At 39.3% G+C, this 27666-nt stretch overlaps 1 protein-coding gene across 2 annotated transcripts in view; it reads left to right on the forward strand.

Moving 5' to 3' along the window:
• UBE2N (ubiquitin conjugating enzyme E2 N) overlaps positions 1-24885 on the forward strand; it is a 45501-nt gene extending 20616 nt beyond the window's left edge. The window contains exons 2-5 of one of the 2 annotated variants that reach the window (XM_064283735.1): positions 12307-12408; positions 22888-23134; positions 23309-23449; positions 24157-24885. In XM_064283735.1, coding sequence (XP_064139805.1) covers positions 12403-12408; positions 22888-23134; positions 23309-23449; positions 24157-24197 — 435 coding nt within the window. In that variant the 5' untranslated portion in view covers positions 12307-12402 and the 3' untranslated portion in view covers positions 24198-24885. The remainder of the gene's footprint in view (positions 1-12306; positions 12409-22887; positions 23135-23308; positions 23450-24156) is intronic. The other variant, XM_003405259.4, reaches the window with a different exon arrangement.
• Positions 24886-27666: the final 2781 nt, after the last annotated feature.

The raw sequence follows: 27666 nt of genomic DNA on the forward strand, positions 1-27666 counted from the left end.
TCTGCCACTTGATGCGTTTCTATGCACATTTCTTTAAAATATTTTTAGGTTTGTTCTAAGGATTAAATGAAGCAACATGTGTGAACATACATATCAGTTTTAAGGATTAATCCAGGTGTCAGTCCTTGCCTTTTGGGGTTCTAGCTAAATTCACCCAGCTTTCCAGTTCATTAGCCCCTGAAAGTCCAATGCTATCTCTAGGGTTTTGACCAATTTTCAAGTAGTTTATGGTCTCGGAAGTCCCTGGATGGTAAACACAGTTAACACGTTCAGATGCTAACGAAAAGATACCTCAAAAGAAAGGCTGGTGATCTACTTCCAAAAAATCAGCCATCGGAAGCCCCTCTGGAGCACAGTTCTCCAACACACACGGGGTTACCATGAGTCAGAATCCGCTTGATGGCAACTGGTTTTAAGATCATGAGGTCTCCTTTTGTCTGTGGTTGTGGGATTTTACATGCCGTTAACCCAGATGCACAGCTCAACCCTTTCCACAGTTTCTGCAAAAAGAATCCACTTATTCCAAGCATTTTGCAAGTTTGGAGATTTTATTGAAGATTTAGAGATTTGGGGTGGACATACATAGCCATAAGCTTCCTCTTTGGTTTTGGTGTTTTCCCACTCTCTTTTCTCATTTCTTCCCCCCTGCATTGTTCCACTGCTCAAATTCTCTACCAGGATGCCTGGCCAAAGAATTTAGATCCTGCCTTCAAACCCCAGCCAGTACTCAGGTGAAATAAAGATCCCTCTCTCTACATATTAAGACCCAGTTCCCATTCTCAGTGAGCTCAAGATCCACGTAACACTTCTTTTTCTTTCAGAATCACTCGAGTAGAATTTACATATAATTAAATGCACCTATTCTAAGTGCACAAAGCGAGTTTTGACAAATGTATATACATTCCATCACCCCAGAAAGCACAATGAGTAATTGAAATATTATACTGTTTTGAAGTTTGCTTTCACTTTCTATAGAATGAATATTTTTCTGTGGTTTTACACATTACACTTAACGTGACGCAGCATCTTTACTATCAGCTGTGGTGTGCTCTTTGTTTCTGGAGGTGTGTCCCTGAGCACATCAATGGTTAATCCCTTAGGATAAATTCCAAGAAGTGGAATGTTAAAGGTTAGACCAGTTAACAGCCCCATTTTACATATATGTGAGAGCCATTTTCCTCAACAACACTAAATATTAGCATTGTTTTTTGTCAATTCTGAATTTTAAGGATTCTCTTGATAATAAACTGTCACTTTTGAAATAGTGTGCTCCAAATTCTTATTGAATTTTCTTAGGTGGTTTTTATTAAAAAAATTTTTTTTGATAAGTAATAAATGCATATGTTAAAAAATTTAACAAAAGGGTACCCTTTGAAAAATGTCTCCTACGTTTATCTCCCAGCCATCTAATTCCCTTCCTCAAGGAAACCACCATATACTTAGATCACTTAAATCAATTCTTTAGGGGATACTTTGTATGACTTTTTAACCTTTTATTTTGGTTCAGATGTAGTTTATATCATCTCATATTGCTGCCTCACATTGCTAGCAAGCCACAAGTCCAACACTGATATTTTTTAAATGTATTGTTGTTTTAGAGACTCAAGTTACCCATATGAAGTGGGTAAATTTGGCCAAGTATTATTGTGTACAGGTGCTCGATCATATATCTGCCCTGGTATCTAAATTTGTGCTTGTTTCAGTTATGTTAAATCGGAGTTGTCTGGATAGCTGCTGCTTCTGGCTCAGTAGCACAGGAAAAAAAAATCTTCTGAAATCACAGAACTCCAGCTGATTCTCTTAAGACTATTCGGCTTCCAGACAAATTCGATAACCTGTGAAGTTACATCTCTAACCTCGTGTTGAGGCACTGCATTGATGGTTCAGTGGTAGAATTTTCACCTCCACGCAGGAGATCTGGGTTCTACTGCCAGCCAATGCATTGCAAGTGCAGCCACTACCCATGTGTCGTTGGAGGCTTGTGTTTTGCTATGATGCTAAGCAGGTTTCCGTGGAGCTTCCAGACAGACTAGGAAGAAAGACCTGCAATCTACTTTTGAAAATCAACCAGTGAAAACCCTACAAAACCCTATGGCCCACAATGATCCAATCTGCAATGGATCAGGGGGATGGCATAGGATTGAGCAGTGCTTTGTTCTGTTGTACGTGGGGTCTCCATGAGTTGAGGCCTACTCAACAGCAACTAACAACAACCTTGTGTTAATTTGTTTCTTCTAAAAATGTTGGGGTAGAGGTCAGAATCTTTAACAAGTCAACTGTTGTTGTCGTTAGGTGTCATCGAGTCAGTTCCAACTCATAGCAACCCTGTGTACAACAGAATGAAATGGCTGCCCGTTCCTGCGCCATCCTCACAGTCATCGTTATGCTTAAACCTGTTGTTGCAGCCACTGTGTCAGTCCATCTTGTCGAGGGTTTTCCTCTTTTTCCCTGACCCTCTGCTTTACCAAGCATGATGTCCTTCTCCAGGGACTGATCCTGCCTGATAACATGTCCAAAGTGTGTGAGATGGAGTCTCGCCATCCTTGCTTCTGAGGAGCATTCTGGTCGTACTCCTTCCAAGATAGATTTGTTTGTTTTTTTGGCAGTCTGTGGTATATTCAGTATTCTTCTCCAGCACCACAATTCAAAGTCGTCTGTTCTTCTTCAGTCTTTCTTTTTCCTTGTCCAGCTTTCACGTGCATACGAGGTGATTGAAAACGCCTTGGCTTGGGTCAGGCACTCCTTAGTGTTCAAGGTGACATCTTTGCTTTTCAGCACTTTAAAGAAGTCTTTTGCAGCACATTTGCCCAATGCAGTGCATCTTTTGATTTCTTGACAAGTCAGCTAGTCAGTACCAAAGCGATGGTTATTATTAAAATTGAGAAAAATGACTATTAGATTGTCAAAGCTGCTTGAAGAGGCAAAAGAAATTAAAATCTGATATCTCTGGTGCTTAGTATTTGGTCCTTTAAGTGTGTGACCTGTAGGGAAGTTATCAAGGCTTTGAGCAAAAGTGTGAAAAATAGTTCATGAAGATAGTTTTGGAGTTTTCAAAATCCTTTTTTTTTTCTCCCCTACATACTCCTGTCTTTACAGTTACTCTCTCCTTAAAGTCTTAACACCTACTGTTTTTGGAAGTTACTGAATTTCTCCTTTTCCCAGTCACTGTTTTTCTTTTTTCTGGGGAATTCCAACTGATATGGACTGCCTGCTGTGTGGAACACACTGTGGTGCTCATCTTTGGGACTGCAAACATTAGACCCATACCTTGACCTCTAGAAACTAGTGAGTGTAGTTGGTGAGATAGGCAATAAGGTGGCAAAATGTAAGGGATGGCTTCCAAGAGATGGTACATCCCTACTTCCCAATAATATTCAGTATATATATTTTTTGTGCTTTAAGTGAAAGTTTACAATTCAAGTCAGTTTCTCATATAAAAACTTGTACACACATTGTTATGTGACCCTAGATACTCTCCCTGTAATGTGATAGCACACTCCTCTTCTCCACCCTGTATTTCCCACGTCCATTCAACTGGATCCTGTCCCTTTGTGCCTTCTCATCTCACCTCTGGACAGGAGCTGCCCACTTAGTCTCATGTGTCTACTTGAGTTAAGAAGCACACTCCTCACCAGTATCATTTTATGTCTTATAATCTAGTCTAATCTTTGAAGAGGTGGCTTCAGGAGTGGTTTTAGTTTGGGCCTGACAGTGTCCGGGGCCATGTCGCCTCGGGTCCCTCCAGTCTCAGACCATTAAGTTTGGTCTCATTCCTAGAATGAGTTCTGCACCCCACTTTTCTCTTACTCCATCAGGGAGACTCTGTTTGTGTTCCCTGTCAGGGCCGTCATTGGTGGTAGCCGGCACCATCTAGTTTTTCCGGTCTCAGGCTTCTGGAGTCTCTGGTTTATGTGACCCTTTCTGTCTCTTGGGCTCATGTTTTACTTGTGTCTTTGGTGTTCTTCTTTGCACCAGGTGGTTTGGGGCCAATTGATGCATCTTAGATGGCCGCTTGCTAGTTTTTAAGACCCCAGACGCCACTCACTAAAATGGAATGCAGAACATTTTCTTAATAAACTTTGTTATGGCAGTTGACTTAGATGTCCTCTGAAACCACGGTCCCCAGACCCTCACCCCCGCTTCTCTGTCCCTCAAAGCGTTTGGTTGTATTCAGGAAACTTACTAGCTTTTGGTTTAGACCAGTTGTGCTGACTTCCCTTGTATTGTGTGTTGTCCTTCCCTTCACCTAAAATAATTCTTGTCTACTATCTAGTTGGTGAATACCCCTCTTCCTCCCTCCCCACCCTCATAACCATCAAAGAATGTTTTCTTCTGTGTTTAAACCTTTTCTTGAGTTCTTATAATAGTGGTCTCATACAATATTTGTCTTTTTGCGACTAATTTTACCCAGCATAATGCCTTCCAGACTCATCCATGTTATGTTTCACGGATTCATCGTTGTTCTTTATCCTTGCGTAATATTTCATTGTGTGAATATAATTTGTTTATCCATTCATCCGTTGATGGGCATCTCAGTTGTTGCCATCTTTTTGCTGTTGTAAACAGTGCTGCAGTGAACATGGGTGTGCATGTATCTATTCGTGTGAGGGCTCTTATTTCTCTAGGATAAATTCCAAGGAGTGGGATTGCTGGATCGTATGGTAGTTTTATTTCTAGCTTTTTAAAGAAGTGCCGAATCTTCAGTGGTATTTTGTCAGTTGCCTACCTCTTAACTGGCAGTTGACTTTCAAAATGGTAGAAAAACTACTAAAGTATTGTAATAAAGTATCACTGCGCTTTGTGGCCAAAATAATGTTTTATGGCTTACCCCTTCTTTGCAATTTTCCAGATCAAATCTGTGCATTTTAGGGAATGGGGAGATGCGTAGTTACGGATGGTAGCACAGGCTCAGGGGCCAGACTCTCTGGGTTTGAGTTCTAGCTCTGCCAAGTGCTAGAGTGGACAGCCTCATTTGACCTCTCTGCTTCCTTATCTACAAAGTGAGTTTAATACACTAACCTAGTCTAGTTGAGAGGATTAATGTGTGTAGAGTGCAAAGAACAGAGCCTGACTTAACAGTGAGTCTTAGACAGTGCTAAAGAGCCCTGGGTAAAGCACTCGGCTGCTGAGTGGAAGGTTGGTGGTTCAAAACCACCAGCCGCTCTGCAGCAGAATGATGTGGCAGTCTGCGTCTGTAACGATTACAGCCTCGGAGACCCTCTGGGGCATTTCTACTCTGTTCTCTAGGCTTGCTCTGAGTGGGAGTCCACTCGATGGGAGTGGGTTTAGTTTGGTTTTTATGTAGTGTTGGCTATTGCTATTTTCTGATTTTTGCAAAGATGTTGCTTTACCATAACCCCAGAAAGAATGAACCTCTTCTCAGTGTGTGGAAAACTTGTGTTTGTCATTTTTGTGTTAGTTTTACAAAATAGATAGCATTAAATATAACCCAGTGAAGTAGGGCATCGATTGTTAAAGCAGAGCAAAATGCCCATTTATCAGCAGTGGGTAGGAAAATGGAACGTTTGGGATAAGTAGTATATTTTTCCTTTGTTAGAATTACCATATATGTAATCAGTTTTCTATGAAATCCCATTGTTAGACAGTAATAAAGTTGATTTTTATTTTAAGCTGAAGTTTAACTCTTTAATTCAAAGTACTTAGAAGGCGTGCCATTCATGTGTACTACAATGTGACTGGTGCTTTCCTGGAACTGCATTGTGGCTGGCTAAAGAGTGCTTACTTTTGGAGAAACAGAATCCCTAATACCTGATTGCTTCCTTATTTATCTCAGAGGTAGCATGCAGAAAGTAAAAAAAAAAAAAAAAGGCTTGTTTAATTTTCTGGTGCTTTGGATATTGGACAAAATTGTGTCAGTGGCACAATTGGGTTGAGAACTAGAATCTGGGCCAGTTGTAGCTTATTTTTTGTCTCACTGAAAGTTTCAGCTGCTCTGCTTCCATGTCTTCTTGTCTGTTCGTATAAGCAGTAAAAAGTAACAAACCGGGGCTGTCAAGTCAGTTTCAACTTATGACGACCCCATGGGTTGCAGAGTAGAACCGAACTCTCTGGGGTTTTAAAGGCTGTGACCTTTCGGAAGCAGATCACCAGGGCTTTCTTTTGAGGTGCTTCTGGGTAGATTTGAACCCTGGTGGCGTAGTGGTTAAGTGCTACAGCTGCTAACCAAAAGGTCGACAGTTCACATCCACCAGGCGCTCCTGGGAAACTCTATGGGGCAGTTCTACTCTGTCTTACAGTACAGGGTCGCTATGAGTTGGAATCGACTCGACAGCAACATGTCGGGAGCCTTTCAGTTAGTAGTCCGGTGCCTAACTCTGTGTCACCCAGGGACTTCTAATATAAGGCCAAACCTTCCCTATTGATGGAATTCTTGGGTGTTGAGCACTTAAACTTTGTTGTGATTCCTACATTTGAAACCTGAAGTAACACGACCAAGGAAAAGGCTTAAGTAATATATATATAGTAGCCATGGAATTGTAGCCGCCAATTGTAGGTCAGGGAGAAGGTACCTTTTTTTTTTTTTATGCCACATGGTTTGCAGATAATACTGATTAATTTACTTTAAGTTATCAGCCTTGAGGATGGCAGGCTGCAGTGATTTATTGAGTGAAAAATTGTAAACATGTTATTAATATTTAAAAACTCAGGTTAAGAAGCAGGTGTCATTAGCAACAAATTTCTTTTTTCCTCACATATTGAGCAGGGACACAGTCCGAATTATCCTTCCCCTCCGCAGGGAACTTTTAAATATTGAACAGTAATTATAAGCCTAAAGACTATAACAAAAGGGGACTTTCTGGTAGAAGGAAGCATATAGCAGTTAAGATTTAACCCATTTTATTGAAAATGAAATGTTCAGTCAATTTTAGAGCTAGAGGGAACCTTGAAATGTTCAAGGGACTACATTTTAAAAGGCTAGAAAGGTAAATTGATTCAATTTAAATTGGAATTAAATTCAGTTGTTCTGAGCTTTTTCCCTACTAGGTACACTAGGCTGCCTAGCTGAATTCACCTCTCTAGTGTGAAATTGTCATTCATTGTCATCGAGTTGGCTTGTGGGGTATAACAGAAGGAATTGTTGTGTAGTCATGTGCCACGTTCATCACTGATGTGTTTGAGTCCATTGTTGTAGCTTTAGTGTGAAATTAGCTCCCTCATTAAAGGCCTTTAAACTAGGTAAAAGTTCTTTGATAAAAGATTAGATTAGCAGACTTCAGTGACTGTTCTCCTTTAATTCAGTTTAATCCCAAAGGGTTATTTAGTTTCTTAACCTCTTCATTTTTCCTCCAGCCTGTTAATTCTCACCTCCCCCCCGCCCCCACTTCTTTCCTTGTCCAGCTTAGACTTTGTATCTTCAGCAAGCAACAGAAATGAGCAGTGGCTAGTTAAAAACAGACAAGGTACTTACTAAGAGTTCTTAGAACTCAACACACTGCAGTGTGATTACTCACTGGTGCCAGGTACAGGATGTAACACTAGGACCACTCCTCTTACTGTCTAGAGGTTAACTACTGCTGTTCTCACCAGAGTGGACGCTTCTTTCTCATTTTAGCTTCTGATGAGCAGTTTTGACTGGGCCTGTGTCACATACTTAGTTGCAAGAGAGTTAGGAAAAAAGACTTTAGCTTTTTTTGGGCGGGGGGAGAGGGAGGAATAATTCTAAAACACTTTTTGGGGGCGAGGTATTCCAAAACACAAGTGTTCAAAGCTGTGGGGTGGCTACCAGGAACAGTGTCCACTCCAAACCTCATTTTGCCCTTAGTGCTGCCAGGCAGTCCTATGTGATCCTATATGAAGCTTTTCTATTTTCTACAACATAAGCTTTAAACCTTCACATTATTCTTAAGCTTCCAACCCCAACTTTATACTAAGGAAGTGGGGGAGATAAGAAGAGAAGGATAACTTTGTTGAAACGCTTTATTTCTGGTCAGGTGGATGTTGAACAGGTTGCAATATACTCCTCCATTTCAGGTAATAATCAAGAAATGGGCAAGATGCCTGTGAGCTGTTGTGTCCACTAGGGGGTAGTGTGGACTGAAAAATTAAAATTCTGCCTCAATGATTAACCCTTATTTCATGATGCAATTCCTTCTTTGAATTAATTTTTATCCTTTCAGTATTTATAGAATTTTCTATAAATCATCATTTTCAAGTATAATCTTGGAACTGTAGCAAGCAGTTAACATTTATACACATTCCTGTTAATAGTAGTTACAGATATTCTAACATTACTTTTTGTAAAGAATTTTTCAAAGGGATAATAGTGATGCTTTAAAGTTTCCCTACCACATTTTACCTACTGCATGAAATAAGTTAAATTATCCTTAATGACCTGTCAGTAACTTCATTATAACGTGATTGTCTCCTGTTTCACTTTCTGTTGTCTGTACCTGCACTGTAAGTATGGTAGCCCTGTCTGGCTTTTGAGCAGCTGAAATGTGGCTAATTTGAAATATGCTGTAAGTGTAAATCACACCCTGAATTTTAAAAGAATGTAAAATTCCCTCAAGAATAATTTCATATGAATTAATTGAATTATACAATTATTAATTTTCTGTTGAATTAATTTTATGTGATATATTGAAATGATAATATTTTAGAAATACAGGGTAAATGAAATATTAAAATTAATTTCACCTGTTTTTACCTTTTAATGTGGCTACTGGAAAATTTGTGGAGTCTCCCGGTGGCGTAAATGGTTAAGCACTTGACTTAGCTGAAAGGTAGGGTTGCAATGAGCCAGAATTGACTTGGTGGCAAGTAACAACTAGAAAATTTAAAATACGGTATGTAGCTCAGATTTTTTTTGTTGGACAGCACTGCTCTAGAGAAAAGCACTCATCAGCCGTTTTTATCTTGGCCTACCTATAGCTGGCCTTTTGATTTGTAAGGAAGCAGTATTGTGAGGAAATTAAGGAAATCTGTCGTGGCTTCTAATCCCAGCTAGAATACAGTCAGTTTTACTCTAATGAGACGTATGTGTTCCTAAAAAAATCACTGCATCATGCAAAATCATACAGTAAAAACACAGGGCCTATGTGGAATATGGGGTTGGAGGATGACACTAAGAAAAATCATTTGTGGCATTTAAAAAGATGTTAAGTGCCGTCGAGTCGCTTCTGACTCATAGTGACCCTGTGTATAACAAAGCGATGTTCCTGCGCCATCCTCAGTTGTTGGCTATGCTTGAGCCCATCGTTGCAGCCACTGTGTAAATCCATCTTGTCGAGGGTCTTCCTCTCTTTCAGTGACTCTCTACCAAGCATGATGTCCTTCTCCAGAGACTAGTCCCTACTGATGACATGTCCAATTAAAGTATGTGAAATTCCAGGTTAATTTATCAGAAATGACTTCCTAAACCATCCAGTGTATATTAGCCAAACAAACAAAAAAAAAAAACCAAACCCGTTGCCGCCGAGTAGATTCAGACTCTTAGCCACCCTATAGGACAGAGTAGAACTGCCCGATAGGGTTTCCAAGGACTGCTTGGTGGATTCATGCTGCCAGGCATTTGATTAGCAGTCACAGACAGCCCTTAACCGCAGCACCACCAGGGTTTCCATATATTAGCCACCCCTCCCCCCCCCCATTTTCTGTATAAAGCAAGAGTCAAATTTGTCTGCAGGTAACAGAAAATTCAATCAAAGAGTAGCTTAAATAAATTAGAAATTTATTTTGCTCATGCATAAGAAGCCTGTAGCCAGTTGGTAAAGTTAATTTAGGGCCGTTACGCTGTCTTTTTCACCCGGTCACAGAATGACTATTCTAGCATCAGCCATCAATTCCATGTTCCAGCCAGGAAGAAGTAAATGGCAAAGAAGAGGGTTAGCCTGTACAAGGAAAGCAAAACTTTCCAAGCTAGATGTTTATAGGAGGCTTTGCATTTTATTATTGAGAACTGTGCCCCATGGCCACCCTTAGCCTCCAGAAATATTTACAAATTTATTATTGTTACTGTTTTTCCACTTTGAACAGCAGTGACATTCTGTTAGCAAGAAAGAGTGGAAAATGAACAGGCAACTAGCAGCATCTGTCAAACCTTCATACAACCTTTTATTTGCTGCCCTTAACTTACTAATTTGTTCATTTGTGTTAATAAAATTTTCACAATATTAAAAAAACAAAGTATGTGAGATAACGTCTCACCATCCTTGCATCTAAGGAGCATTCTGGCCGCACTTCTTCCAAGACAGATTTGTTCATTCTTCTGGCAGTCTGTGGTATCTTCAATATTCTTTGCCGACACAACTCAAAGGCATCAGTTCTTCTTTGGTTTTCCTTATTCTTGTCCAGCTTTTGTATGCATGTGAGGCAGTTGACAATACCATTGCTTGGGTGAGGGGAACCTTAGTCTTCAGAGTGACATCTTTGCTTTTTTTAGCACTTGAAAGAGGTTTTTTTCTAGCACATTTGCCCAGTGGAATATGTTTGATTTCTTCACTGCTGCTTCTATGGGTGTTGATTGTGGATCCAAATAAAATGGAGTCCTTGATAACTTCAGTGTTTTCTCTGTTTATCATGATGTTGCTTATTATTCCAGTTGTGAGGATTTTTGTTTTATGTTGAGGTATAATCCATACTGAAGGTTGCTTGTATTCTTTGATCTTCATCAGTAAGTGCTTCAAGTCCTCTTTGCTTTCTGCAACCAAGGTTGTGTTATCTGCATATTGCAGGTTGTTAATGGGTCTTCTCCAATCCTGATGCTGCATTCTTCTTCTTATAGTCCAGTTTCTGGAGAAATTTGCTCAGCATATAGATCGAATAAGTGTGGTGAAAGGACACACCCTGACACACACCTTTCCTGATTTTAAATCACACAGTATCCCCTTGTTCTGTTTGAACGACTGCCTGTGTACAGGTTCTGCATGAGCACAATTAAGTGTTCTGGAATTCCCATTTGTGATGTTTTAAAAAAGATAGGAATCCAATAAAAATGGTGCACAATTTTAACCCGTGTGTGAAATGGTTACAAAATACATAAAAAAAAAAAGACAATTTATCTTGAAAAATACCTGAAGTTTGCTTACAGATACGAGTGTGGGAAGGGGTGCAGCTTGTGAGCTGAAGTGATTGAAGGAGGGTTATTGGACAGAAAGTTGTAACACTAAGTATAGACGAGCGGAGCTTATAGCACGTATTATGAATTTAGGTAGCTGGTGGATGTTTGAGGTGTGTGCATTTTGCATATTGCACGTGGCTGGTTCAGGGAGCTGCTGTTCTCTGTACTTCTAGTGGTTTTAGGGAATAAAATCACACACAAACAAATGGAAAGTTTATGCTACACTCAGATTTTTCTCTAATATATCAATCAAGTTGGAATGGGTTAGCATTTTCAAAACAAGCATAGCAGAACTGACAGTACTTGCTATACATTGGAGAAGCTTATAGCTTTTCTGAACCTGTATGTAGAACCCCAGTTCTATAAAATGGGGATAATAAAACTTAACATCTGAGGTGGACATTGAAGGTGTAAGGATTAATGAAATCATATATGTAAAGAATTTTGTACAATATAGAAACTCAAGATTGCTGCTGCTGCTGTTAGTGCCACTTGATCTAGTTAGCACCTTTGTTCTTGCTACAGTAACTGCTTAGAATTATGCAACAACTCTGCAAAGTAACTGGTTATTTTGTATTGAATGAATTTAATAGTAAGGTGAATCCATGTTAGACCTCACTCAAAAGAAGTTTAAATAAATTCAAAAAACTTCCAAATCAGATAATTAAGAACTTTTTTTTCTTCATTCATTAGAGCTCAGATCCTTAAGCCTGGCTTATGAATGATCTGGCCCCTGCCTACCACTATGTATACAGCCTATTCTGACACCCTTCCCCATGTCTATCTGGGAATTTGCCCACAGAACAAAATCATCCACATTGGACTACTGTTACATAGTATTGTATTAACCTGCTGAAATTTGGGGATTTGTATGTTGTGAGCCATAAGTTTATGTGGTCTTCAGTGGTGAGGGTGACAAGAGCTTGGCGCTTTTGATTTGGACGCGTTATCAGCAAAGACCAATCCCTAGAAAAGGACATCATGGCTGGTAGAGGGTCAGTGAAAACAAAAGGAAACCCTCAATGAGATGGACGCAATAGCCAGAATAATGGACTCATACATACTAGCCATGATGAAGATGATACAGGACCCAGCAACATTGCATTGTGTTATACACATAAGGTTGCTGCCACGAGTCAGAGCCAACTCAGCGATAGCTAACAACATGTTGTGAACAACTAGCATTTATCCATTTGTAACCTTTTTGCCTCTTTTCCGTTTTCCAGAATCTCTCAAATTATGTCATGTTATCAATCTATCTGAAAATTTATTGAAGATAATAGTATGGCTACTTTCCCACAGAAACGTCAACTACAATTAACATGCCGGCAAGTTGTTTTTTTTTATCAATCTATCTGAAAATTTATTGAAGATAATAGTATAGCTACTTTCCCACAGAAACGTCAACTACAATTAACATGCTGGCAAGTTGTAGTGCAGTGGTTAAGCATTTGGCTGCTAACCAAAAGGTCGGCAGTTCAAATCCACCAGCCGTTCCTTCGAAACCATATGGGGCAGTTCTGCTCTGTCCTGCAGGGTCGCTATGAGTTGTAATCGCCTCGATGGCAACAGGGTTTATTTCCCTATGCTTTTCCACCTTTACCGTTCCTGTCTACATCCTAACCATAGTACAAATTCAAATGTGACTCCACAAAGCCTTCTTTGCTCAGAGTTCCCTCTTTTACCTCTCAAAGTTCTGTATCTCTCCCATGACAAGTAACAGTTGTATGTTCTGTGAGACAAATGCTTTGTTCATTCTGTCTTTCTGTGGACAGCTATCTTTGCATATCTAGCATTTGTTTCCCTCTCTTCAGACAGTTTCGCAGTTTTCTTTTGGGGGTTCAGGTGCGATTGACAGTACCTTCGTTTCCAGAAGTAGACTTAAAACACTGGCCAGTGAGAATCCTTCAGCTCCCTGACTACAAAAAGTGGATGCTTGTTTTTGATCATTTAAATTTTGAGTGGAGTGAGAATCGGATGGAGAATGATGGGAGCAGATCTTTCCCGGAGGGTGTACTTGTATATACAGAGTTAACTTGCAGGTGCACTCAAGTATTTTACAGTTGTATATGTAAGGAATAACTGACTTTTGCTTTATTAGTATCCTAAAAAAGAACCCCTTTTTTTTTTTTTGTATTTTAGAATCATTAAAGTAGAGGTCAGCGAAAAAGAGGAAGACCCTCAATAATTTACACAGTGGCTGCAACAATGGGCTCAAACATAGCAGTGATTGTGAGGATGGTGCAGGACAGGGTGGCATTTTGCTTTGTTTAGATAGTGTTGCTATAAGTCAGAATGGACTCAGTGGTACCTAACAACAACAAGAATCACTTCAAGATGTAGTGACAGGTTGAAGTAGACAGAGTAGGCATCATTGAGGCATCTTTCAATTTTGTAAGACTTATTTTTGTGATAATGAAATTGGTAGCATTATCAAGTAGTTACAGTCAGACAACACTTGGTTGAGATGAACTAAAAGATCCACAATTGACACTGTTACTTAGACACTGCAGTTTTGTATTTCAGAGAGTATTCTGAATTGGGAAAGCTAATTACTGTAGACATGATATGTTGGGCTATATATGGATAGTTACTGTTGGTAACAGTTCTCTGGGTGGCACAAATGATTAAGTGCTTGACCACTACCTGAAAGGTTGCTGGTTTGAACCCCCCTGAAAGTGAGTTAGGAGACAGGCCTGGCAGTCTGCTTCCAAAAGGTCACAGCCTTGAAAACCATATGGAACAATTCTACTCTACACAGATGGCACTCCTTTGAGTTGGGATCAACTCAGTGGCAACAGGTTTGAGTTTTTTTGTTTTGTTTACTAACTGTACCAATTTTTCCAGCATCACTTTTTTTTAAGAATACTGTTTTAATTTATTTAAAAATTTACTGCATATAATTTAATCATTGCCTCACAGAATGTACAATTAGATCTTACATTGCTTCATAGTAATCACTGTGAGCACACATTATCTTTGAACTTATAAAATGTGAAAGGTCTTGGTTAGTGGAGACTGGTTGACAGAGGACAAGTGTTGTACTTACTGTGGTGTGCTTCTACAGTTTACTCTGCAAGTCCCAATAGATCTTAATGTATAGACCAATTTGATGTGGTGTTTAATTCCTTTTTAAAGTGTTTGTCACATGCACTGTTCTTTGCATTCTATAATATGCACTGGTTTCCTTGATACTTAATCTGGTTGCCATTTAAATCCTTGCCCTGCTCTTTTATGTAATTCTTTTCCTCCTTTTTAGTAATTCACTTCCTAAAAACAGTCTACAGTATTTTCTGTTATACTCAGCCCTAAGCCCAGTTCTATACGGTATTCAATCCTGGATTGCTTCTGAACAGAACATGTTGTGTGCCATCAAATTGATTCCAATTTATAGCAGCCCTATAGGACAGAGTAGAACTGCCCCACAGGATTTCCAGGGCTGAAATCTTTTTTAAAAAATCTCGCTCTGTTTTATGGGCCTGTCTAATCTTTGACTGAAGGGTGAACCTCAGGAGTGACTTCGTTACTGAGCTATACAGGTGTCTGCGGGATACACTCTCGGGGTTTCTCCATTCTCTGTCAGACCAGTACCAAGGCTGAAGTCTTTATAGGAGCAGATCACCAGGTCTTTTCCCTTGCAGAGTGGGAGTTTGAACCTCTGACCTTTCGGTCGGTAACTGAGCGCTTAACCATTGCACCAGCAGGGCTCCTTCTTCTAAACATAGTACCAAAAAAAAAAAATCCTAACCCAGTTGCCTTCAAGTCAGTTTTTACTCATGGCAACTCTACGTGTTTCAGAATAGAACTGCACTTCATAGAGTTTCCAACGTCTGTGACTTTTTGGAAGTATATCAATCAGGGCTTTCTTCCGTTAAACATAGTAGGAACACAAAAATACAATGAAATGTTGCCAACTATGGATTATTCTGTTTTGTTTTTTAGTGCACTGTCATTTAATAAATCTTGAGGCAGGCTATTATGGCTTGTTCTTATTATGGCATTGTTTTCGAGTTGCTTGTATGTGAATATGGCCTTCTGTGTGGTCTCATTTGTCAAGTCCTTCACTGTGTTATTTAATCTTCATGGCAGCTCTGAATGAGAGGTAGTCTAACTACGTATATAAGGGAATTGAGGCTCAGAGAGCTATAAATCACTTGTTCAAAAACCAAACCCATTGCTATTGAGTCGAATTCCCTGTAGACCCTACAGCAACTCTATGGACCCTGTGGAGACCCTACAGGGTACAGTAGAACTGCACCATAGGGTTTCCAAGGCTGTAAATCTTGGGGGAAGCAGCCTGCACCATCTTTCTCATATGGAGTGGCTGGTGGGTTTGAACTGCTGACCTTTTGTTATAAGCTGAGTGCTTAACCACTGTGCCACCATGGCTCCTTGCTTGTTCAAAAATACACTTAAATAAGTGAAGCAGTATTAATTTAAACTCTTTATGCCTAGACTGAAATCATACTGTACTTCATTGCCTGTACCAAAGAATGGTATAAAATTAGAAGGTGTTTCACAGTCACCTATGTGTGAATAGTAGCAGGAAGAATTTTGTTTCATACCCAGTTTTTGCCTTGTTAGGAGAAAAAAATGACATCATCTTCTGTGGGTAAGACTTTTAGATCCAAGCATCTGAGACTTGTTCTATTTGGTTTGGATTTTATTCTTTTTTCTGCCCATAACTTATTCTGTGGGTTTGTTTGAGAAATAACAACATTTAGTCAAATAATTATTACACATCTGTTCATTGTGTCAAAATCTATTAGAATGTGAGAGCATATAGAAGACTATTCCCAAATGTTCTTCACACCTAACCCCTAAACACCTAAGAGTTTTTATTCTATAATCTTAATAATTGATCAGGTCACATAGTATGTTTAATTTCTAAACTCTTTAGAAAGACTCTGATTTTGAGAATGAACTGAAGATGAGAAAATGAATGCCACCTCCCTCTCTCTGCCGATATGTACTGAGTGATTTTGAAGCTATTTTGGGATATGATCTTGAAGGCCCTGCTGGTAGCTTTTTATAGCTTTAAGTAGGACTGCTACTATTTTGTGTAACCAGGGAGTGGTGTTCTAGGGCTTTTGGATCCTGGCTTCCCCTTTTTCCCAGTCTTCCTCTTTATGATTTTCAAAAAATATGAAGGTTGGGATAAACAAAAAGTGGATGAAAGTTAGGAGAGATCAGAATTCAAGGACTTTTACATCCATTTCTTCTTGCCTCTACACCTACCATTAATTCTTAATATCTTTATTGGTGGACTTCCCGAGGTAGGAAGTCTTATGAGATTATTTGCCTTATGAGATTATTAAGTCTGTAGAAATGTTTTACTTTGAAACTAAAGGCCATTTTGCTTAAAGGAATTCCGAGCATTTCAGTTTCTCATTTCCCCTCGTGTTGCCATGATTAAAACAAACAAAAAAGCTAGCCCTGAGTTAATACCAAAGATATTACTTTGAAAGGCTGTAAGTGTAATAAGTTTTGGGGGAAGGATTTGATTTTATAGCTTCATCTCGTAACTATTTCAGTATTTGACTCTGCGGAGAGTAGTATGTACATATTCTATTTTATGTATATTTCTTATAGTATGTGTACATATGTACATATTCTATTTTATTTAGTATACTTTTTTTTTAGAATGAAACAGTGTAATGAGCATAATTTTTCTTAAGTGAAGGCATTGTATGTACAATATTCTCATTTATTGTTTTTCCTACCCAAGAGCTTAGATACAGTGGTGGTCTACTTTTTTGTCTGTACAAACCTATTCCAAATGTTGAACATGTATTAATAATATATAAATTACATATACTGTTATTAGTTTGTATATTAAATATTTTTTTTTCTGAGTAAAAAGAAATATAAAAAGAAGTTACATGATTTATTCCTACACTTGAATGGATCCTTTGTTCTCCTGTGATGTGCACATTCCGCTTTGAATAACCCTGCTTTATAAGGATGTTAAAGATGAAATTCCAATAGTGTATTCATTTTTAACATCAAGTAGATTCATCACTCAAGTATTTATCGAACACTATGATGCCAGGTATCGTTCCAAATGCTGAAGGTAGAACTTCAGTTCCTCCTCTTATGGAGTTACCTATTCTGAACAAAAAAAGTGAGCTGTGTGCTGTGTTTGTCCTGTAGGGATAAAATATGGGAGCAGGGATAGGGTATATGTGGAGTACTCTGAGATGGCACTTGCATTTCAATTCTGGAGGCTTCACAACATTTGAATGGAGAGTTTAGGAGCTGTGGGAGCGAATGATATAGAAGTTTGGGGGAAGAAGAGCAAGTGCAAACTCCTGAGGGGCAGGAGTGTGCCAGGCAAGTTGAAAGAACTATAAGGAAGGTAGTGTGGCTGGAACAATGGGGGTGGGGAAAGCATAGCCGAAGATAAGTCAGAGGTAAGCAGAGTGACGGGATTATTTAAAGCCCCTTTTTTGGTCAGTATAAGGACCTTGACTTTTAAAAGGTCTATGGAAAATAGGAGTGAGGAAGGGGAGAGCTAGGTCAGAAGCAGGGAGAACAAGTTAGGAGGTTGTTGTATTCCTGGTGAGAGTTGATGGGAGCTTGGATCCGAGGTGTAGCAGTGGAGTGGTAAGAAGCAGTCCAAGTTGTAGGTAGATTTTGAAGTTCAAGCCAGCAGAGTTTGCTGATTGGATTGGCTGTGCTGTATGAAGGTGGATCACCTTTAAGGATGGATTTGCAGTTAATTGACATGGGAAAGACTTTGGAGAAGTAACAGTTCAGGAGTGGAGAGAAGGTAAGAGATTCCATTTTGGTCAGGTTAAGTTTGGGATGCTGTGGCACAGTGGTTAAGATCTCAGCTGCTAATTGAGTAGTCAGCAGTTTGAACCCACCAGCTGCTTTGTGATCTGCTCCCATGAAGATTACAGCCTAGGAAATCCCGGAATCCTGCTCTGTCCTATAGGGTCAGTATGAGTCGGAATAGAATTCGATGGCTCCGAACAACAACATTAGACATTCAAGAGACGTTGAGCAAACAGTTGTATAGAAGAGGCACAATCAGGGGAGAGGTCTGAGCTGAATATGAATTAGAGAAGACCTCAGCATATATATTGGTGTTAGGTGCCATTGAGTTGGTTCTGACTCATAGTGACCCTACGTACAACGGAACAAAACATTGCCCTATCCTGGGTCATGCTCCCAATCGTTGCTATGTTTGAGCCGATTGTTGCAGCCAGTGTGTCAGTCCATCTTCTAGATGGTCTTCCTCTTTTTTGCTGACCCTGTACCTTACCAAGCATGATGTCCCTTTCCAGGAACTATTCTCACCATCCTGGCTTCCAAGGAGCATTCTGACTGTGCTTCTTCCAAGACAGATTTTTTGGTTCTTTTGGCAGTCCGTGGTATGTGCAGAATTCTCCACCAGCACCATAATTCAAAGGCTTCAAATCTTCTGTCTTCCTTATTCATTGTCTAGCTTTCACATGCATAGGAGGTGATTGAAAACACCATGGCGTGGGTCACCTGCTTGACCCTGCGCCTTAGTCCTCAAAGTGATATCTTTGCTTTTAATACTTGAAAGAGGTCTTTTGCTGTAGGTTTGCCTGATGCAATACATAATTTGAGTTCCTAACAGCTTTTCATGGGCTTTGATTGAAGATCTGAGTAAAATATAATCTGTGACAACTTCAGTCTTTTCTCCGTTTATTATGATGTTGCTTATTGGTCCAGTTGTGATGATGTTTGTTTTCTTTAAGTTGAGGTGCAATCCACACTGAAGGCTGTAGTCTTTCATCTTCATTACAAGTAAGTGCTTGAAGTCCTCTTTGCTTTCCACAAGCAAAGTTGTGTCATCTACATATCGCAGGTTGTTAATAAGTCTTGCTCCAGTCTTGATGTCACCTTTTTGTTTATATAGCCTGGCCTCTTGGATTATTTGCTCCACATATAGATTGATTAAGTATGGTGAAAGGGTACAACTCTGCTGAATACCTTTTCTGATTTTAAACCACTTAGTATCCCCTTGTTCTGTTCGAATGACCGCCTCTTAGTCTATGTACAGGTTTCTCATGAGCACAATTAAAAGTGTTCTGGAATTCTCATTCTTCGCAGTGTTATTTATAATTTGTTATGATACACACCTTTGCATAGTCAATAAAACACAGGTAAACATCTTTCCGGTATTCTCTGCTTTCAGTCAGGATCCATCTGATATCAGCATTGATGTCCCTGATTCCACGTCCTCTTCTGAATCCAGCTTGAATTTCTGGCAGCTCCTTGTCGATGTACTGCTGAAACCATTTTTGAATTATCTTCAGCAAGATTTTACTTGTGTGTGGTATTAATGATATTGTTCGATAATTTCCATCTATCAGTTCTTTTTGGTACAGTGACTCTGGGTATTCCTTTCATCTTCTTTTGATGTTTTCTGTGCCATTCAATATTTTGCCCATGGAATCCTTAAAAATTGTACCTCAAAGCTTAAGTTTCTTCTTCAGTTCTTTCAGCTTGAGAAATGCCAAGCGTATTCTTCACTTGTGGTTTTCTAACTTGGTCTTCACACATATCGTTATAATACTTTGTCTTCTTGAGACACCCTTCAAAATCATCAGTTCCTTAACTTCTTCATTTCTTCCTTTTGTTTTAGCTACTCTGTGTTCAAGAGCACCTTTCAGAGTCTCTTCTGACATCCACTTTATTCTTTTCTTTCTTTCCTGTGTTTTTAATGACCTTTTGCTTGCTTTCATGTATGATGTCCTTGATATCCCACAGCTTGTCTGATGTTTGATCATTAGTGTTTAATGCGTGAAATCTATTCTTGAGATGGTCTCTAAACTCAGGGGATATACTCAAGGTCATAGTTTGGCTCTTGTGGACTTGTTTTAATTTTCTTCAGCTTCATCTTGAACTTGTATCTGAGCAGCTAACGGTCTGTTACACAGTCAGCCCCTGGCCTTATTCTGACTGATGATATTGAGCTTCTCCTCTTGTTCCACAGATGTAGTCGATTTGATTCCTGTGTATTTCTTCTGGTGAGGTCCACGTGTATGGTCACCGTTCATGTTGTTGAAAAAAGGTATTTACCCTGAGTCCTTGGTCTTGCAAAATTGTATCACGCCATCTGACTTGTAAAATTGTATCATGCTATCTCCGGGGTCAAGTCTACCCCCAAGACTCTGTTTTCCAGTTACTGATCTTTCTTTGTTTCCAACTTCTGAATTCCACTCACCAGTAATTATCAGAGCATGTTTGATCGATTTCAGACTGTAGAAGTTGGTAAAAATCTTCAGTTTCTTCATCTTTGGCATTAGTGGTTGGTGTGTAAATTTGAATAATAGTCGTATTAACTGGTCTCCGTTTAACCCCTTGCCATTGAGTTGATTCCAACATGTATCAACCCTATAGGACAGAGTAGAACTGCCCTATAGGGTTTCCAAGGAGCGGCTAATGGATTCAAACCGCCGACAACTTGGTTAGCAGCTGTAGCTCTTAACCACTGCACCACCAGGGTTCTAGTCTCCCTTTAGGTGTATGGATATTATCCTGTCACTAACAGAGTTGTACTTCAGGATAAATCTTGAGATGTCCTTTTTGATGATGAATGTAGTGCCACTCCTCATCAATGTATCATTCCCAGCATAGTAGACCCTATGATTTTCCGATTCAAAACGACCAATACCAGTCCATTTCAGCTCACTGATGCCTAGGATATTGATCTTCAGTGTTCTGTTTCATTTTTGACAGCTTCCGATTTTCTTAGATTCATACTTCGTACATTCCATGTTTTGATTTTTAATGGATGTTTGCAGCTGTCTCTTCTCATTTTGAGTTACGCTACATCAACAAATGCAAGTCTCGAAAGCGTTACTCCATCCACGTCATTTAGATCAACTCTACTTCAAGGAGGCAGCTCTTCTCCAGTCATCTTTCGAATGCCTTCCAACCTGCGGGACTTATCTTCAGGCACTGTATCAGTGTTCCAGTGCTATTCATAAGGTTTTCACTGGCCAGTTTTTTTAGAAGTAGATTGTCAAGTCCTTCTTCTTAGTCTCTCTTAGTTTGGAAGCCCCACTGAAACCTGTACACTATGAGTGACCCTGCCAGTATTCGAAATACCTGTGGCATAGCTTCCAGCATCCCAGCAACACGCAAGCCACCACAGTACTACAAACTGACAGATGACAGGTGGTCAGCATATATAGAGTGTATTTAGTTCAGTTCATTGATGAGACAAAATTACCATGGAAATGTGTGTATAAGAAGCCATAGCACAGAGCCCTGGCACACTTCGGTGTTCAGAAGTTGGGGAGATAGTGGAAACTAGCAAGGAGACTAATGTTGCTGCCAGTCTAGTAGGAATAGAGTCAAGAGAGTGTGGTGAGTGGAAGCCAGATGAAGCCTTGCAAGAAGAGCACACTATAGCTGGGTGAGATTTTGCATTTAGATCAAGTAAACTCAAAAAACCAAACCAAACCTGTTGCTGTCAAATCAGTTGCAGCTCTTAGCAACCCTGTAGGGCAGTGTACAACTGCTCCATAGGGTTTCCAAGGAGCGGCTTGTGGATTTGAACTGCCCCCCTTTTGGTTAGCAGTCATAGCTCTTAACCACTGCACCACCAGGGCTCCTAGGTCAAATAAGGTGAAGATTAACCATTGGCTGTTTAACTGTGTGGGAATCATTAGTGACCTCAAAAAGCAGGTTACTGGCTACAGTCTGATAGCAGAGTGGATTCAAAATGGAAGGAAAGGAGAGAAGCTCCACATCTTTGAGTAGGTGAGGAGATTAAATGTAGTGCGCAAGAGAAGAGGTTGGTCTTAATCAAGAGCATTGGATTTCCCCATTGACCAGGAGAGAGTAATCCCTGGGTTGGTGCAAATGGTTAACTGTGTTCTGTCGCTCACCAAAAGATTGGAGGTTTGACTGCACCCTGAGATGACTTGGAAAAAAGGCCTGGCAGTCTGCTTCCGAAAAATCAGCCATTGAAAACCCTATAGAACACAGTTGTATTCTGACACACGTGGGGTCACCATGAGTTGGAATCAGTTCGACAACAACAGAAGAGAAAACAACAGTGTATGGGCACAGATGCAGATAGGTGTGCAAATGCTACAGTGGGAATTTACAGATTTCTTGTGTTTATTTTCCCATTAAATAGGGAGCAGGGTTGTTAGCTGAGGGTGAGGATGAGGATGGAGATGTTGGCTGTTTGAGGGGAGAAGAGGAGTGATATACTTAGGAGGGAGGGAGAATGATGAATGAGAAATAATGGTATGATTTGGGGGAGCATTAAGAGCCCATTTGAGGTTAATTGTCAAGTTTAGAGATAAATCAACATGGTTCTGTACATTTCTCTAGCCCTGTTCAGGTTTTTAGGCACTTCTTCATTCCATTGTATTTTTCGAAAGGGGGTTTTCAGTGGCTTTAAACCCTTAATTATTTTACTTCTGAGATAGTTTGGTTTTGGTAGAGTTTAAAAAGAGCAAGTTGCATTTACCTTTGTGGTAATGCTAGTGTTTTTTTTTTTTTTTTTTTGCTTGATTATAAAATCAGTTTTTGTTAGCATGATTTTATTATCGATATATTTGTAGACATTTGTAGCTAAAATGTATTTGATAGGTCATCAGTTTTCTTCTGCAGTTGCAATTACCCAGTTCTGATTATTTAAATAACATTTCTTTGAATTTTGCATTTTATAGGCTAAATAAAAATACATCGGGAGACCAGGGAGGTTCTGTTACGTCCAATTCCAGGAGATGAACTTTCTAATTTTAATTTGGTGTCTGGTGAAATGCCACTTGTTTCATAGATGTGTTTATGTTTCTCTGTTGTAGGAAACCCAGCGTTTGCTGGCAGAACCAGTTCCCGGCATTAAAGCAGAACCAGATGAGAGCAACGCCCGTTATTTTCATGTGGTCATTGCTGGCCCCCAGGATTCCCCCTTTGAGGGAGGGACTTTTAAACTTGAACTATTCCTTCCAGAAGAGTACCCAATGGCAGCCCCTAAAGTACGTTTCATGACCAAAATTTATCACCCTAATGTAGACAAGTTGGGAAGAATATGTTTAGATATTTTGAAAGGTAAGTGTTATCTTTATCATTATGTTGTTAAGACTTCTTTTCTCTTAATCATTCCATATTTAGAACGTAAATATTGTAATCTTATATAAAGACCACAGAGGTCTGTGGGAGGGAAGTGCGGTAGTTTGGGGGCTGTTTTTCTTCTTTATCCCACTGAGCCTGTTGCCTTTATAGATAAGTGGTCCCCAGCGCTGCAGATCCGCACAGTTCTGCTGTCGATCCAGGCTTTGTTAAGTGCTCCCAATCCAGATGACCCGTTAGCAAATGATGTAGCGGAGCAGTGGAAGACCAATGAAGCCCAAGCCATAGAAACAGGTACTTAAGATTCTTCTCCTTCGTAGCAATTCCACTTTTTAAAACAAATTTGTATTACCTGTAAAAAAAATTTTTTTTAAGGTCTTGGCAAAAAACAGAAACAAAAGTATTACAAAAAAACAGGATGTTGTTTATAGTTTAGAAATATCTCAACAAAAGATGTTCAAGCTCCATCTGATGGCATCCTACGTGACCCCCAAATTTAGACAATCTCTAGTTCTTTTCAGACTTCTTTATAGCTACACTTGATTTAATAGGTTTTTTACTGAGTGTCCACCATTTGTCTAGCAATATGTAAAGATATTTGAAAATTTTGGAACTCTTTTGTGCTGTTTTTGTAATTCTTAATATCCATTTGGTTGAAGTATGCTTCAGTTTATAACTGGAGAGTTTGGAGCCAACAAGCTTCCTGGTGCAGATTTTAACGAAGTTATTGGGGAGTGTTATATATGCAGAAATGAAGAGGACAGCTCTTCATCATGTTGAATTTTGTAGAATGTCTGAATTTTGTTGTTGTTTTTTTGGTTGTTAGACATATGGAAAATCTCTGAGCCCTGATCCAGTTTGTAGAAAATGACATGAATTTAAGAAATTACAGCATGGCATTTCCATAATTAACTTAATAGTGTTTGTTTGCTGTTTATAGAGTTTGGGAAGTAACATTGAACTAAATAAAATAATAATTGCATGTTTGTTTTTGTCTACAGCTAGAGCATGGACTAGGCTATATGCCATGAATAATATTTAAATCAGTCTGATCATCAAGTGTGCATCACTTCTCCTGTTCTGCCAAGACCTCCTTCCTTTTTTGTTTGCATTTAATGGACACAGTCTTAGAAACATTACAGAATAAAAGCCCAGACATCTCCAGTCCTTTGGTGATTAAATGCACATTAGCAAAATCTGTCTTGTCCTGATTTACTGTTGTAAAGCATGAGCAGAGGCTAGAAGTATCATCTGGATTGTTGCGAAACGTTTAAAAGCAGTGGCCCCTCTCTGCTTTTAATCATTTCTTCCCCATCATGGTTTAAGTATAAAGCACTGTGAATGAAGGTAGTTGTCAGGGTTAGCTGCAGGGGTATGGGTGTTCTTCTTTATTTTATTTTATTTGCTTTTTTTGAGGGGGGAGGTAGTTTTATTTTAAATTTATAGGCTCCTTTCCCCCTTTTTATGGTGATCTAATTGCATTGGTTAAAAGCAGCTAACCAGTTGTTCTTTAGAATATACCCTCTTTATTTAGACTCAGTAGATGGACAAGCTTGATTGTTTGAACCAAAATGGGAACATTAAACAAACATCACAGCCCTCACTAATAACATTGTGACTTTGCTATCAAGTGTAGAATCTTCCCTTTAAGAAAAAGCTTGTGACCATTTTGGCTTGTCTGGAAACTTCTGTAAATCTTATGTTTTAGTAAAATATTTTTTGTTATTCTACTTTGCCTTTGTACAGTTTATTTTACTGTGTTTATTTCACTTTCCTAATGTGACAATCGTATTTAAAAATTAAAACTCTGATAGAACATTCTGTTTTGGTCTTCACCATCTGGCAAATTGAATGGCAAGAGGTGGGTTTTGCCAGTATCTTTTCACTGATACAGATATGTTTTACGGTATTACTGAATGGAGTTATTTATAAACTGGCTCTGAGCATGCATAAAGCATCAGTATCTGACATTTTTTTCCTCTTAGAAATTTAACGTAAACATGCTTATGTTGTCTTACTAGTTAGACGATCATTGGTGTCTTGCCCTACCATGTTTGAAAATTACTGTACCAGGAGAGTCACCGCAAAGCAGTTGTGACCGATATGTAGGACTTTAACACGTGCCACGTTTGGGTCATGACATTTTTTTAGTTCTTGTCTGAAAGCTTTATGTAAGACCACTGGTGTGTGTTACTAGGAAACAGTGATCTGATAATCATTTGGGGTTTGCTGAGGCATAATTAGTCTTCCTTATAGACCTGATGAGCAAATCTCAAGCAGCCAGCTTGCATAAGTGTCATCAGAAAGTTTCTTCCTTGGAGTGCATCAAATCCTCCGTTAATGATTCTTGCTTTCATTCCTGCAGTATTTGCTATGGGAGCACCTTTTATCCTCTGTTACTCAGAATTTTTTTTTTTCCACTGACAGTTTCTCCCTCTGCCGTACAAAACTGTTCTTCCCCACCCCCTCCATATTTGATTCCGGATTCTTGTTATTTTTAAGTCAAAAATGTATCCCATCATGAGTATGTAAATGTTAACCTGCAGGTTGGAACCTTTGTTTCTTGCAGTTTAAGGTAATGGATATTGTAGCCCATCTGAATTTTCCCTACTCTTATTCTCGTAACTTCTGGAGTTTCTTCAGAATGTGGTGTATTTTATTGTGCTCCTATGTAAGATGAAGAATTATCTATTAAAATTACATTTTCAACATACAAAAGCTTTTGATGACTGGTAACTGATATCCTTTCAAATAAATGCATTGCTTGGTAACAAACATGTTAGTTTAATTTGGATAAAAAAATTCTGTAACCCTAATCTTGTAAATTTAAAAACTATTTACCGCAGTTGTCATTTATAAGTTTTTGAATAGTTCAGAGGGCGTCTTAGGCTGCACCTAAAGAAACTGAATCTCGTCCTACAGTATAAAAAGGAATGAACATTCCACGGGACTGCCAACAGGTAGAGGTCAGCTTTATTTACCGCAGGTGGCAGTGTTCATGATGGTAATAGTGTCACCTAGTGATTTACAAGTTATAAAGTTCCACATTAATTCTGTTGCACTGCAAAAATCTGTCTTTCTAAAACAGAACTCTGATATCTCCTGAGTTCATGACGTTATAAAAGTACCGAAATGATTCATTGTTTTCATTCCAAGTACATTAATTCCTAATATATTGGCATCACATTTTTTCCCTTGTAATTTTGATAAGAGTTGTGACTTTCTTGTGGAACTTGGGATAAAACAAGAGCCAGTGCGTTGAGTGGTCTTCCTTAGGATTGAAGGGGGGGGTCTTGAGAGGCCAAGGCAGAGGTTGAAAACTGGCAGCTATATCTGACCTGTGGGCCCATGTGGTATGGTTTAAAATTTTGAATTAGATGCCAACATTTTTATAAAACAGGAGATTCACATGAAAATCCAGAATTTTGATCTCTTTGAATGATCCAAAGATGTAGCAGCAGTGGACCCAAATTTTGCACCAACCGGGAGGTGCTGAGTAGCAGCCACCCTAAGAAGAGCATGTCATTCTCTTGTCCAGTGTCTCCCCAGTTGAATAAAGTTGTCTTAGTCATCTAGTGCTGCTATAATAGAAATACCACAAGCGGATGGCATTAACAAACAAATTTCTTCTCTCAAACTTTAGGAGGCTAGTCCAAATTCAGGTGCTAGCTCTAGGGGAAGGCTTTCTCTCCCTGTCAGCTCTGGAGGAAGGTCTCTTCTGAGCTTCTGCTCCTGGGCCATCTTCATGTGGCTTGGCATCTCTCTTCCTCCATTTCTGCCTCTCTTGCTTGTTTTATCTCTTATATCTCAAACAGATAGACTTAAGAGACTGCCTACACTAATCCTGTCTTATTAACATAACAAAATCAACCCATTCCCAAATGGGATTATAACCACAGGCATAGAGGTTACGATTTACAACACGTATTTGGGGGCACACAATTCAATCCATGACAGAGTCACCTCCCAGCCCACGTGCTCCTTTATGTTGTAATGTCCCTTTGTAAGTCTTGGGCTTTGTAACCCCTGAGTTAAAGGAAACTAATAAAAGTATGCCCAACACCATACTACTTACTGGGGATGGTTGGGTGAATGAGACTGACATGAGGCCTTCCCTCGTGGACCTTTTATCTGATGGGGGAGGCATGGACAAACAGTAGTTGCAACTTTGCTGTGGGTAAGGGAAGTACTTCCTGAGAGGTCGCTGTTCTGGATTCAAGCCTGATGGACACCTCCAGGTAGAAGGAACCGCATGTGTAAAGGCCTTGGAAAGAAGAATTGGAATATATCAATAAGTGGTTTTTTGAAAATCACCTCTGCCCATTTGGGGGCTTTTTTGGAATTCTGAGATGTTTCTATGATGTTTTTATTTGATCTTTGTCATGGTGTACTTTGCTGTGATTTGTTTCCCACACTACTCTTGGTTCTCTGATCTAGAGCAAGGGTTCTTTATAGATTGGAAGTATAAAGAACCCTTGCTCTAGATCAACAATGCACTTGTAAAATAATTT

This window comes from Loxodonta africana, chromosome 4 (assembly GCF_030014295.1).
Source record: "Loxodonta africana isolate mLoxAfr1 chromosome 4, mLoxAfr1.hap2, whole genome shotgun sequence".
Lineage (NCBI taxonomy): Eukaryota > Metazoa > Chordata > Mammalia > Proboscidea > Elephantidae > Loxodonta > Loxodonta africana.